General features: G+C 38.4%; 1 protein-coding gene across 1 annotated transcript in view; it reads left to right on the top strand.

Moving 5' to 3' along the window:
- Window positions 1–1,187: 1,187 nt before the first annotated feature.
- The window catches only part of LRRC69 (leucine rich repeat containing 69), a 108,072-nt gene continuing 94,116 nt past the window's right edge, over window positions 1,188–15,143 (top strand). The window contains 1 exon segment of the mRNA XM_047728133.1: window positions 1,188–1,524. Within this exon segment, the coding sequence (XP_047584089.1) occupies window positions 1,342–1,524 (183 nt within the window). The 5' untranslated portion in view covers window positions 1,188–1,341.

The following is a 15,143-nucleotide window of genomic DNA, read 5'->3' as shown; positions in this document are numbered from 1 at the left end:
AGAATCCCCTTCCCTGTATAGTTTCCCAGTCCTAGCCACAAGAGACATGTTGCACATTTGGAAGGCACAAGGCAAGCAGACGCTTGGAAAGTTAGCATGAAGGCATTCGAGTGTCAGTAACGTGTCCTGTTGCTGATCTGCTGGCTCACTTCACTGGTGTGAATTAACAATGGAACCTGCAGCTTCTCCCACTTCTGCCAGATCTTCTCCTTCAGCATCCCTGAATCCTGGAGCAAGCACAGCACCAGACACATCCACAATAGCCCTACATAGATGGCTTAATCGGCTCCCACAATTATCTAAGGCCAAAGGCTATATGAGTTTTGTTGGTCTTCTCTGATAAAGAATTTTCTGCTATAACAAAATATACCCATGTAATGGGTTTTGGGACTAGGACTCAGGTTAAATTAGAATTTTTATTTTTATTTTATTATTTATTTATTTATTGAGATTTTATTTGAGAGAGAGAGAGAGAAACTGTGTGTGTGAGTGGCAGGGTGGAGGGTAGAGAGAGAAGGAGAGAGAATCTCAAGCAGACTCTATGATGGAGCCCAGCTTGGGGCTCAATCCCATGACCCTGAGATCATGACCTGAGCCAAAATCAAGAAATCGGGTACTTAGCTAAGTCAGCCAGGCACCCCTAGAAGCATCCAATTATGATATTTGTGAGATCCATTATTTCAGTAGGATTTGCAAAAATGGTGATTTTCCTAAATCTATTTTTTCCCTCCTCATTTATAAGCTTTTATTTTTTCTTTGAATAGGAACCTTATTAACCCTTAAGTTATACTAAAAGGTACTTATACTGGAAAAGCAGAATAGATGCTTCATTTTTTTCCTTTATCAATTTGCAGGCTTATGAGTAAGTTTCTCAGCAATCCCTTTGTAATCAATGAGTTTCTTTTATTTTTAAAATACCATTATGAACTCCTAGATTTTAATGTGTTTTCATATGTTTCATTATAGATTATTGTTTCTGATCCTCAAATTTCCCATTTTAGACCAGTGGGAACCTCAACCTCTAGAAGTTGGTTTTTGTGTCCTTTTGATATGTGATCTCACTAGTCTGATAACGTGCATGTCTCTGGCATTAGAATCTAGCATAAGATATCTTAGGCTCATCGTGCATATTTCCTGCCCCAAATCTGGAATCAGCTATTTCTTCTTCCTATCTTTTTCACAGGTAACACTCTGATGCCTCCTATCTTCAACATGGTAGATCTCAGAATGTTTTTGTTTCCATGACACACCAGTTCTGTAATTAGAGGTTCTAAAGAGGCACAATAAGGAACTTAATCCCTAGTGATTACCTTCTCCCTCTTATATTTCTCTTTTAAGTCCATGAGTGAAAGGTTGTTATTAAGAGCACTGAAGGGTGGTGAAAACACTAAGATCATTACCTTGAATGGGAAGAAGATAACAAAGATGCCCTCAGCATTAGAAAAACTGCCTGGCCTGAAGACTCTAGATCTTCGGAATAATCAAATCCCCAAGGTGTGCCCGGAAATAAGCACCTTGACCCAGGTAAGGAATAGCATAGCATTTTGGATTGAGGTTGGAAAATAGGAAGAGAGAAGAGAGGTGAGAGAAAAATAAGGCTTTGATCTCTGGAGACTTAGCTCCCGGGAGACTTACTGTGGAGAGTTGTTGGAAAGCTCTCTCCCTTTGGGGATTACATTTGGTAGGGGAGAAGATGCCCCAACGTATTCATGTGCACATCTGGAATCAGAGGATTAGGTCCCTGCCACACTCATCCTTCTGGAGGCTGTCATCTGGAAAAGGCTTGAGAGCCTGGAGCTGCTTGTCTATCTTGGGGGCTCCATCTGGAAGTGGAATTGAGGACCCAGGAGATGCTGTTCACCGTGGAGACTATCCTGAAGCTTTGCATATGGAATGAAGAGACTTTTTGGATGTAGCAAGGGGGTTTCCTTTCAATTTCCTAGAGCTGACTGAACTTTTAAATGAGAGCATTGGAAGCGAATAGCAAGGAGGAAACATTCATTTCTTCTGAAGCAGTCTTTAAAAGAAGGTTAGTATTTTTAAAAAAGAATACCCTTCTTAAAAAGCAACAGTTGACATGAATGAATATCAGATGCTTGTGTTAAACATTTCTGCCCGACAATGTGAAACCTCGCTGCTAAAAATCTTGAGGTTAGGAGAAGGCAAGGGATATTAATTTTGCTGTTTTCTTTGTGTTCACTTCTAAACTGTCACCAAGCACTGAGAGAACCCATGAACAGTAAACTCATTGCAGTTCATTGGTTTTGAGTTCAGAGTTACAAAAAAAACAAAAACAAAAACAAAAAACCAAACAAACAAAAAAACAACTTACCTTCACCTATCTCATTTCCTTTTAGAGTCACAAAATTATTTGAACTTGTAATCTGTGGTCAAGTCTTTAAAAAAAAAAAAAGGGCAATATTCACAAACTCCTCCCTTTGATGGTAGCTTCCAAAAGTGCATATATGGTCACAGGACAAAGATTTGGACTTTTCTCACAGGACAGAGGAATTCCTATGCAAAAGAATTTAGGATTTGACTGAGCCATGAGCTGATTTTCTTCCCTTATTTGACTTTTTTTCCATTAAAGTAACACAGTGCATTGTTTTAAGAAAATAAAATACTACCAAAGGCTTATAATAAAAAGCTACTATCTTCTGTCTCACTCTCCCTCACCCCCAAACCTGATCTCCATATGTACACATTTTTCACTCATCTCTTTTTCCTCGATTTTTCCATTTTAGATATCATTCTTCTTCATTCTTCCAAGTACTATTACGAGACTTAGTTTCTCCATAGTTATATTTTATTTTTTAAAAGATTTTTATTTATTTATTTGAGAGAGAGAGAGAATAAGAGAGAGAGAGAATGAGAAGAGGGAGGGTCAGAGGAAGAAGCAGACTCCCTGCCAAGCAGGGTGCCTGATGCGGGACTTGAAGTGGGACTCGAAGTGGGACTCGAAGTGGGACTCGAAGTGGGACTCGATCCTGGAACTCCAGGATCATGACCTGAGCCGAAGGCAGTTGCTTAACCAACTGAGCCACCCAGGCGCCCCCACAGTTATCTTTTAAACTTACTATTACTACACCTTCATTTCTTCTCTTCACAACTGCAGTCTGTTTTTAGTCCCCATTTCGTAAGATGACCATATCAGCATCTCTAATCCACCTTGAGCTCTCCTTCCCTCCTCACCAAAAATTTCAAACATTTTACTTTTATAAGATGTATACCATTTACACTGTATTGAGTTATAAATGTGGTTAAATATTTTGTCTCTTGGGGAACTCTAAGATGTTTATCATTAATATCATTCATGCAGAGTCAATTAATGCATTATGATTATATTTTCTCCCTCATATCCCATTTCTGTTCCCTTGGAGTTGCCAGTTTCCTTCTATTCTTGTGTCTTTTGCCTTTGTCATGGCCTTGTTTTATTTCAAACTTGATTATATTACATATTCTAGCAAGTGTGTTTTTTCCTTGAGTGACTTCCCCCCAGGGCCCTCCATCCTACTGTCCCAGTCTAAGCTGATTACTACATAGGTTTGCTGGATACTGTCAGGCTAGAGAGGCTCTCCTGAATTGGACCCATTGTTTCCTCTGGCCCATATTTTCCTCATTCTTGGTTTCCTTTCTTATTTTGTAAGAGTAAGTTGCCAGATACTATCGTCATCTGGGTATGTGGTAGTTCAATTTTTTTTTAAACTCTTGCATGTGTAAAAATGTGTATTCTTCCTTCATATTTGGTCAATAGCTGTTTAGTAAAAAAAAAAAAAAATTACAGACTGTAAAATATATTTCCTCAGGGAAAAAAGCCTGACTCTATCATTACTTTGTCTTCTTCTTATGGCTCCCCCTGTACTTTCTTCCTTATCTTTCTATTTATGAGAGCCTCTAAATTTTGACTTCTGTTTCCTCACAATTTCCTTAAACAGGGACCTGGATAAGCTCAGCCCTTACTTTTAAAGAAGAATTCATCTGATTTAGAAAACAGGTTTCTTGTGGTCTATATTTAAAGTGCCTTACAAGTCAGAGTCAAGCTAATGTCATTATTGTTTAGCTGTTCATGAACTAGCAATTTTTCTCATACAGAGTCTCCCCAGTGTGGAATTTTGAAAAACGTCCATCTCCCCTTTATAACAGGAGTTGTAGATGCAGCTCAAATAAAACGTGCTAGAAGCCTTCAAAAAGATACAGACTGTTGATATGGTTCAGAAATACCACACAGTCAACCTCAAAGTTTCTAACAGAAAGGACAGATGATAGTTTCAGAGAGAGCTAAGAGGGGCTGCTAGCCCTGGAGGAACGTTTGGGTGACCTGCGTATCTTAACTGGTTCAGCCACGTACCAGCTAAATAAAAGGGGCTTGGTCATCCTGGGTCTCAACTTCTGCCTCCATTTACTCCAATCACACATAAGTACTGAGCATCATTTGTGTCTCAGGTTCTAGGAACTGGTGACTCAGCAATGGATGAAAATCCCTGCCTTCTTGGAGCTTCTGCTCCAGTCAGTAGAGCTGTAAGCAAAATGAACAGGATGTGAGGCAGTGATCAGTTCTAAGGAGAAGACGACAGTAGAGAAGGCAGGCAGGACATGTTGTGGCATTTGAGCTGAAATGTCAAAGAATGATCTAAACCACAAAGTGTCTTTGTGATCTTTATAACCTGATGATATGTATATCATAGTTCCAAGATCATTCTTATTCTAACCACTTTCCATAAAACCCTTGAGTTTATTTTTCAAGAGTTAGTTGGAACTCTTTCCTGTACTGGTTCGAATCCTACCTTTTATGAGCAATTATTTAAAGTATCCCCCTACCACATTTCTGGGGGTCTATACTGTGCTTGCCTTTTGGACTATCCTTTTTTAAAAATCATTGTAGAAAGTCTAGTTTGCCCCAATATTCTGATTTTGGTCATATTTTCTACAAAATATAAAAATGGTCATGATATTTTTTAAGTTCCTAAAGCAAAAATAATACTCTTAAATGTCAGTACTTACAAAATCATATCAAATAGAATAACAGAATCAATCATTTCTTGAGGGCCAGGCACAATGCAAGGAATTCTGTTCATTTTCAAGGAAGTTTCCACCCTCCTATTCTTAATAAAATATATTCAGTAAGAGGTTAAGTCACTTGTCAAGGTCACTCAACCAGTGAATACATTTATAAAATGAGGTCCCTTTCAAGGTTGCTTTCAGCCCTGTTTCATTTATATACTTAGTGTGTAATTTATCAGGCAGTGGTATTTCAACTTGTAGTTCCTAAAAACAAAAACTGGGTTAAAGAAAGGAGGTTTAAATGCTATGTGGATTGTCCCCACTTACCATTTGTTTACATATGCATTCTTTTTTTTTTTTAAGATTTTATTATTTATTTGACAGAAAGAGATCACAAGTAGGCAGAGAGGCAGGCAGAGAGAGAGAGGGAAGCAGGCTTCCTGTCGAGCGAGCAGAGAGTCCAATGCAGGGCTTGGCTTTAACCCACTGAGCCACCCAGGCGCCCCTACATATGCATTCTTTCAACAAACATTTACCATTCATCTTCCTGTGTCTGTGCTGGTCCCAAGGATACAAATGTGAAAAACACGTGGACCCTATCTTCTTGTTTGAGGATTAAGTTAAATGTTAACATGAATAAAGCTCAATGCCTGGCACACAGGAAATTTTCAAAGTTATAGTTGCTATTATGATTAGTATTTCCACTGTAGAGTCACTGGCAACAAGCAGAAAATGGGAGGAGGGGCACCTGGGTGGCTCAGTGGGTTAAAGCCTCTGCCTTCGGCTCGGGTCATGATCCCAGGGTCCTGGGATCGAGCCCCGCATCGGGCTCTCTGCTCAGTGGGGAGCCTGCTTCCCCCTCTCTCTCTGTCTGCCTCTCTGCCTACTTGTGATCTCTGTCTGTCAAATAAATTAAAGAAATTAAAAAAAAAAGAAGCTCCCTTTAAAAAAAAAAAAGAAAAAAAAGAAAATGGGAGGAGATCAGATATAGACCCTACCTGTTTCTTTGCTTATTTAGCTAGTGAAATTTGGGGAAATTTTAATCACTTCTAATGACATGAAGAAAATGCATTAATGCCCTGTAATTTATAGTGAATGCATTTGGTCTGTGACTGATGAAGGGCTGGAATGTCAACAATTTTCAAAGAAGCACTTTGTAACTCTTGAGGGCAGAGACCTGGTCTTGTCCCTAAGTGCCTGGCACCTAGTAAGCCACGTAAGGTAGACTCGAGTGGAATGGGATGGAAGCCATTTTCAGAGTTCAGCTTAACCATACACAGTGTTATCATAATTATGACATCACCTAGGAACAAAGTTCTTTCATAGGCAAATCGCCCATAGTTTTAAAATCCCCAGTGAAAAAAATAACCATCATCTCCTATTGTGTGTGGCATTGTGGACACACATCACAAGGTCCAATGGTAGTACAGCAATGTTCTCCTTATGAGGCTCACATAAGTTATGTGGCTGCCCAGAAATAAGATACGGTCTACCAGAGCTTTTTATTTGACCATAAACAATTGACAGTAAATAAGGCCAACCCTAAGCAGAGTTGGGTAGTTTTTAAATTTGTTATTGTGTTTCTAGTCTCTCCTTTTTAAAATTTTACTGTCCTTCTCAATGACCCCAAACACAATCAACTTCCTTTCTTCTGCCCTCCCTCCCTCCCTTGTTGGCTTGCTTCCTTCCTTTCCTTGCATCCGTCCTTTCTGCCAGTGGTCAGCAAATAGCTGTGTGTGCTTGCAGTGGATGAGGCACTCTGCTAGATTTTGGCAATGTTAAAAAGAATAAAGATATCCATGTGTCCTTATTCTCAGGTTTGGTGGGGAAAGGTAATCAAATGTACAGATAGATGTAAAATTATAATTGTGAAAATTACCACATAGGAGAATTATACTGTGCAAAGAGCATCTCTAGTCAGGTAAGAAAGGTGGTCCCAAGAAGTGCAAGGCAGTGACAATCTGGAGGATGGGTTATGCAGAGACACAAAAGAGGGACAGCGCATGCAAACCCTCTGCTCACTCCCTCCTTGGGTGATCTGGGTCTCACTCTAGAAGCCTCGAGGAACAGCAGGGAACTGATGTCATCTGTACTGCTTGTCAGCTGTACTATCCTTTCTTCTGTCCTTACCACTGGAAATCTCTTCTTCCTCTATCAACTAATGCCTCTGTTTCCCAAGCCTGGCTTTTCTATCAAACAGGGATTTATTATCGTGCTTTACTGTATCCTCTCCAGGTATAGAGGCACCAAGGGAATTCCTTCTCTCCAAGCTCCTTTAGTCTTCCTTTACCCCTATCTCTCTGCTCAAGCCTGTGTTAAGCCTCTTGCACCCTTTCTAGAACTGAGCTTTCTCCACTAGTTGGCAGTCAGGCGTCTGAAAGAGGCTCAATCCTGTTCTCTCACTTGCCTGCTGGGTAACGGGAGACAACTCACATTATCTCTCTATGCCCTGGTTGCCTCATCTCTAAAACATGCTTTGTTATTCTTAGCACCTGAGGTTGCTGTCAACATTACCTTGTATAGAATGCCTTAACAACCTGGTTACTTGGAAAATTGTAGCCCCTACCACCAAACATCTGAATGCTTCATTTTTCCAAACAATTTGGGTTTTACCTTTTGACTGAGTGTCAGTTTTGTGTTGTAATTCCTCTTTTCTAACAATTTGAAACTCTTGTTTCTTCTGTATTCTTAATAAGTTTCTAACAGGATGCTAACAATTAATGCTTTGTTCATGGTTTTACTGTGACTGTCTATCAGAGAGTCCTTCTTATACTGAGTGAGTAGGACTTGCCAATTCCATGACACTGGGTTTCACGTTGGGATCTAAGGGGATAGTGCTTAAAAGTTGCAGGGATCTTTAGAGATTAGCTGCCATGCTTGACTTTAGAAACTCTGCCTCTCTTGCCAATGAAATTACAATTGTTTTGAGAAATCTGACTATATATTCAGAAGTTATGCAAAATTAAGTAATAGTTTTGAAATTTTAAAATTATTCAGATCAAGTCAGGAATAGCTGGACTTAGAAGAAGTATTTGGCAATCATATTAAACTGTGTTTTTTTTTTTTAAAAAGACTTTATTTATTTATTTGACAGACAGAGGTCACAAGTAGGCAAAGAGGCAGGTGGAGAGAGAGAGGGGGGAAGCAGGCTCCCCGCTGAGCAGAGGGACCTATATGGGGCTCTATCCCAGGACCCTGGGATTATGACCTGAGCTGAAGGCAGAGGCTTTAACCCACTGAGCCACCCAGGTGCCCCTTATACTGTGGTTTTAAAGATGCCACAGAGTCCTTAAAATTTTCTTAAAAAGGCATTTATAAGAATTAGCAGAGTGAGCCATAATGCTACCCTCCCTGATATACCTTAGTCATACACATGCTAATTAAAAAATGTAGAAATCCTGTTAGTCTTCTCTCATTAATTTGATTCAACTATTTTTACTAAATAGGTTACAGAACCTGACATTATATTACATATTATTTAGGCTTATTGAATAGGAATATTCACTGTCCTTAAAGAATTTTAGGTTTAATAGTCACATACTAGCTAAAACATATATATATATATATATATGTTTTATAAAACATGTATATGTATATATATATACACATATATATGTTATAGGCAAATGGTCTAACAGCTTATTCCAAAATGGTATCAGCAAGCATGATTTAGTTAAAAAAGATGTCCAGATAAAGTGGACATTTGTACCATTTTTTAAAAAGATGTATTTATTTATTTTTAGAGGAGGGGAGGAGCAGAAGAAGAGGGAGAGAGAGTCTTGAGCAGACTGTTCTGAGCATGAGCAACCCAGAACTCAGTCTCAGGACCCTGAGATCTCCACCCTGAGATCATGACCAAGCAGAAACCAAGAGTAGGAAGCTTAACTGACTGTGCCACCCAGACACACCTGAACTGATTTATTTTTACACTTTTAAAAATGTTTTTATCCAAGCTAGTCATAGATATCATTTTAAAAATCAAATAAGCAATTGAAGGACACAATAAATAGCACAGAATTTTCCACTGGCAATTAATAGCTACAAGCACAGCATAACAAAATGTTAGGAGAAGTTGCCTGATGCAAGTTCTAGGCATACATCTGATAGGCAGGCTCTATGCGGAATTGAGTATAGAGGTTAGTGAGAATGAGCAGATGCTTAGAATAAGGAAAGCATGCAGCCCCTTAGAAGGAAGTAAATCAAGCTGAAAAGATTGGAGCTGACTGTGCTCAATGGATACTTGATTAAAAAAAAAAAAAGATGTGGAGTCATAATGAGTATTTCACAGTGTGAACCATTAGCTTGCAGAAATGACCTAAGCAGGTGGCATTCAACTAATGTTTATTGAGCAACTATTATGTTCCAGATACTTTTTTTGAATGCTAGATGAATCACATAGACCCAACTCAATAGTAGAGGTAAGATATATACTATAATCAATCACTACAATACAAAGCAGAAGATAATAATTGGTCATAGTATCCAAAACCTATAAAGAACTTATCAAACTCAATACCCAAAGAACAGATAATTCAAGCAAGAAGTGGGCAGAAGACATGAACAGACATTTCTGCAAAGAAGACATCCAGATGGCCAACAGACACATGAAAAAGTGCTCAACATCATTTGGCATCAGAGAAATACAAATCAAAACCACAATGAGATACCACTTCACATCAGTCAGGATGGCTAAAATTAACAGGTCAGGAAACGACAAATGTTGGCAAGGATGCAGAGAAAGGGGAACCCTCCTACACTGATGGTGGGAATGCAAGCTGGTGCAGTCACTCTGGAAAACAGCATGGAGGTTCCTCAAAAAGTTGAAAATAGAGATACCCTATGATCCAGCAATTACACTACTGGGTATTTACTCTAAAGATACAAATGTAGTGATCCGAAGGGGCATGTGCACCCAAATGTTTATAGCAACAATGTCCACAATAGCCAAACTAAAGAAAGAACCTAGATGTCCATCAACAGATGAATGGATAAAGAAGCTGTGGTATGTATATACAATGGAATACTATGCAGCTATCAAAAGAAATGAAATCTTGCCATTTGCAATGATGTGGATGGAACTAGAGGGTGTTCTGCTGAGTGAAGTAAGTCAATCAGAGAAAGACAATTATCATATGATCTCCCTGATATGAGGAATTTGAGAGGCAGAGCGGAAGGTTGTGGGGGGTAGAGAGGGAAAAAATGAAACAAGATAGGATTGGGAGGGAGACAAGCCATAAGAGACTCTTAATCTCTCGTAGGAAGAGGGTGGTTGGGTTATGGAAATTGGGGAGGGTATGTGATATGGTGAGTGCTGTGAAATGTGTAAGCCTGATGATTCACAGACCTGTACCCCTGGGGCAAATAATACATTGTATGTTAATGAAAATAATAACGAAATGAAATGAAATGAAAAAAAAAAGTACACAAGGCCATGCATCTACGAAAGGAAGGTGGCTTTCTGGAGAAGGGGTATATGCCAAGGGCGAGCAGTAAATACAGAAACCTATTACAATAAGTGGAGAACTAAGGTACAGTGATAGTTTAATGGAAACAGAATCCTGGAACACATTACCAACAGTAACAATGAAAAAAACTTTTCTGGCAAAATTAACAAGTTAACAGAAACCTATTATTTACAGGTACAAACTAGGAACTAGTAGATAAGTAAGTCCTGCACAGAATAGTGATTATAGTCAATAACTGTGTTAAAAACTACAAAGTTGCTAAGAGACTAGATCTTAATTGTTCCTAGTCCCCAAAAAAGAGATGATAATTATGTGACATGATAGAGTGCCGGATAAATTATGGTGGTAATCATACTGCAGTTTATGTATGTATCAAATCAACATGTTGTACACTTAAACTAATGTATGTCAATTATATTTCAATTTTTTAAAAGTGGCTTTGAACTTAGAAATCTTTGAAAAAAATGAGTTAGAAATCATTAAGAAAACAGTTTTAGGGCGCCTGGGTGGCTCAGTGGGTTGGGCTGCTGCCTTCAGCTCAGGTCGTGGTCTCAGGGTCCTGGGATCGAGTCCTGAATTGGGCTCTCTGCTTAGCAGGGAGCCTGCTTCCTTCTCTCTCTCTCTCTGCTTGCCTCTCTGCCTGCTTGTGATCTCTGACTGCCAAATAAATAAATAAAATCTTTTAAAAAAAAGAAAGAAAACAGTTTTAACCATGAGACTCTTAATGATAGAGAACAAGCTAGGTTGATGGAGGGCAGTGGCTGGGAGATGGGCTAGGGTGATGGGCAGTAAGGAGAGCACTTGTTATGATGAGTATTGGGTGTTGTAAGTGATGATTCACTAAATTCTATTCCTGAAACCAATATTACACTATATGTTAACTAACTAGAATTTAAATAAAAATTTGAAGAAATTAAAAAAAAAAAAGAATACAGGTGGAAAATTTGAAAACCAAATGGAAGTGTCAACATATATATAGGAAGCACCTAATGAATTTTTAGCACCATGCATGTCCAACATTTCGTACTATGGTCTTTTTCTGGATCTAAAAGATTATAGTTAGCATTTTGTAATATCTGCTATTTTCCAGGTACTTTATTGTATTGTCTCTAATCCTTAAGACAGCCCTGAAAAGTAGACACTAGTATCCCCATATTTTTAAAATAATATCTACCCTCAACTTGGGGCTTGGACTCACAACCCTAAGATCAAGAGTTGCATGCTCTACTGACTGAGCCAGCCAGGCACACTATCCCCATTAAAAAAGAAAGAAAGAAAGAAAAGAAAGAAAGAAAGAAAGAAAGAAAGAAAGAAAGAAAAGAAAGAAAGAAAGAAAGAAAGAAAGAAAGAAAGAAAGAAAGAAAGAAAGAAAGAAAAAAGAAACTGACACTTAGGAATTGATCTTGCCTGAATTCACAAGCTAGTACATTGCAAAGCAGATGGTCTCCAAATCCTGTGCTTTGCCTACTGTGCAATACTGACTAAAGAGTGTGAACACCAACAGAATATTTAAAATGAGAATTCTATGTACTACATACAATTGCATTGTGTGTGTGAATCAATGTATATATGTGCATGCACATGCATATACATGATCATGCTGAACAACAGTAAGTTTGTTTTAAAAATAGGTAGCACATTATTATAGACAGTGTAGTATACAAGTTCAGAATACAGGCCATAGAGTGAAGCTGTGTTATTTCACCATAATTCATAGTCTGGATATGAGATCCCTTTTCAGTAAAATCAGGTATTGTGAGGTCTGCACATACAAGGAATGTACAAGGTTGCCTGGCACAGTGTTTGGCACAAATAAAATTCTATTTAAGTGTTAGTCATTAGTATTATCATTAATAAGTTAATTGGTACTTTTTCTTCTCAAATTTCTTGGCCTCTTCTCTCCTATTTATACAAAGATTGTTTCACATTAAACCTGGATTCCATAATCCATAGGCATCAGTGACACTAAGATGCTTACCTCACATCTAAGATGTAAGAGGAAACATCCATCTATTTCAAGGTGGGCCACAGACAGGCTGTAACTTAGAGGTATGGATGGGCCTATCAAATAAATCAAATCAAATTTAGGAAAAGTTGGGACAGATAGACACTGTTTGAGATAAGTATACCAAGATGCAGAAAAGGTTATAGGGATATCAACAATGTTTAGGACATTATTGGGTAGAGCAATTCCTTGTAGACTGGTTATTTAGGCATTTGTTTATATATAATGTAGTAGGACTGGATAAAGGGAATTTAAATATCCTTTATGCACAACCCATTCTTTACATTCTTTGGCTATGTAATGCTATAGGCAGGCAGTAATGATTACCAGTTTTAGGGTGATTGCCATGAGATACAGCTGAAAAGATGCATCTCTAAGGAATTTTGAGACTAGGAATGGTGACAAATTGAATTTGGGTGTAGAGAGAGGAAGAAGTTCTAGGTGATTCCAAAGTTCAGTCACAAGAGACAATAGGATTACAAGAATGGTGGGTGCATTAACCAAAGTGGGGTTGGGAAAAACAGATCTAGTATGCCCACTGACATTGTCCAGTTTTAGACTTTGAATTTAGAGTGACAATATCACATTCACTAGAGAGGTCTTTTGAGCCAAAACCAACGAGATGCAATTTTTGCAGGGATAACTGTAAATTCCTACATTTAAGAAAAGAATTCAATTGCACAAGTCCAGGATGTGGGTTATCTCCTTCACAGTTATCTCTTTGGAAGTGGGTTTTTGATGGCCACACACAAAATCAATTATGCAACAATAATGTGGCCTGCTGCTGAAAGAGTGCATGCCATGTTGGGTTACACTAGTAGAAGTGCAGTCATCTGCCTGAGGGAGATTCTGTGGTCTCACCAGCATCTATGCTATGAGATCACATTTCCTGTCTTACCCTAGGCGCCATGTTTCCAGAGAGGGGTGCTTATAAAAATGAGAGAGTGACCAGGACAGTGAGGGGTCTGGAAATTATGTCCTGAGGGAAATGGTTAAGGAAGAATGAAACAAATTCAGAGGGAATATGATAGAAATATTCAAATATTTGAAAGATTATTATGTGGCAGAGAGCAGAGGGAATAAAGCTGTTTTTTTTTTTTAAGATTGCCATGGGAAAAATTAGATAGAAGTTACAGAGAGCCTGACAAACAAAAAAAGGATAAATAAATAAGTAAATAACGCTTCCTAAGAAATAAAAGAACTACCCTTTACTGACTGTGTACATAAGGGTTATCCATTTTCATTTTATATGCTGCACTAGGTGACATATAAAAGTTCTTCCTGATTTTAAGATGTTATAATTCCCTGGTCAGGGGACCATGAGAAACCATTTTGTAGAGATGGCATCTTTCGATCCATGGCAATATGCTAGTTTCCAAAGATGGAAGAGTTATATTCTGAATATGCCAACAGAAATTTCATTATAGATAATTACTGAAGTAACAGAAGTTTCAAACTTATCCAGTAGCTGTCTCTTATATGACTAAAGGCCTCCCTTAGGAACTATCCTTAACCATAGAGTGTTACTAGTGAAGCGCTGAATGTATTCTTTCTGGATGCCTGGTATTTCTGAAACCGTTTGTGAATTGAATACCATTTGGAACAACCTTGTCCAGGCATCTCAAATAGTTCACCTCAAACAACTTGTCAAGGCATCCCAATTAGTTCACCTCAAACATCACCTTCTCAGAGAGATCTTCTCTAATGACCCAATCTGGCCTTGAGTTAGTTTCTTCCACCATCCCACCCTCCCTTCCTTTTTAGATTTATTTATTTGAGAGAGAGAGCAAGCACGAGTATGGGGGTAGGGCAGAAGGAGAGAGAAATTCAATCAGATTCCATGCTAAGTGTAGAAACTGACATAGAGCTCAATCATAGGACCCCAAGATCAGATCTGAGCTGAAACCAAGAGATAGATGCTTAACCAACTGTGCCACCCAAGTGCCCCAACATAAAGTTACTTTCCAACCCATTAATCTGTTTTCTCTCCTTTATACAAAGCACTTAACACTAACAGAAATTACTTTGTTATCTGTCTAACCTCCCAACATGTAAGCACTACGAGAGAGGGACAGTAGGTGTCCTTGTCACTCTAGTATTCAGAATACCATGCATATTATATGCATATAATAAATGTGAATGAATTAGTACAATATTTAGGTTGGATTTTGAGGTATGTTTCAAAGGAAATTTAGTCCTTGTTATAATGTCTCTGGAACTTCTGTAAAATTTATGTAATGGATATAGTGATGGAGTATAACCACATGGTCTTTAGGATACCTTTATGAATTTAAAGGTCATAAATGAATCTTCTTTTAGTTACTTACTCTATCAAGAATAATTCTGCTTCCATTCACTTCATCTTAGTATTAACTTTAGAATCCTTTAAAATCTTGAGATTTTCAGTTGAGTCCTCTTCATCTTCTATATGTCATAGTCTTGGTGTTGAGCTCAGAATTTCAGATGGTTACCTTTTCTAGCCAAAGGGCCATCCATTTAATGTGTCATCCAAAGCAGGTGCCTTTTTATGGGTCATCTATCCATTTTATAGCACTTTCCTTGGAGCTGTTCAATCAGAAAACCAGCTGTGGCTGTCAGCCACCCTACCACATTTGCCCAGATTGCTCTTCAAAATTACATTTCTTCAAACCTTGTACATCTCCTCCTCCAAG

The sequence above is a fragment of the Lutra lutra genome, chromosome 4, assembly GCF_902655055.1.
Source record: "Lutra lutra chromosome 4, mLutLut1.2, whole genome shotgun sequence".
NCBI classification, from domain to species: Eukaryota; Metazoa; Chordata; class Mammalia; order Carnivora; family Mustelidae; genus Lutra; species Lutra lutra.
This window is presented reverse-complemented; position numbering and strand designations above follow the sequence as displayed.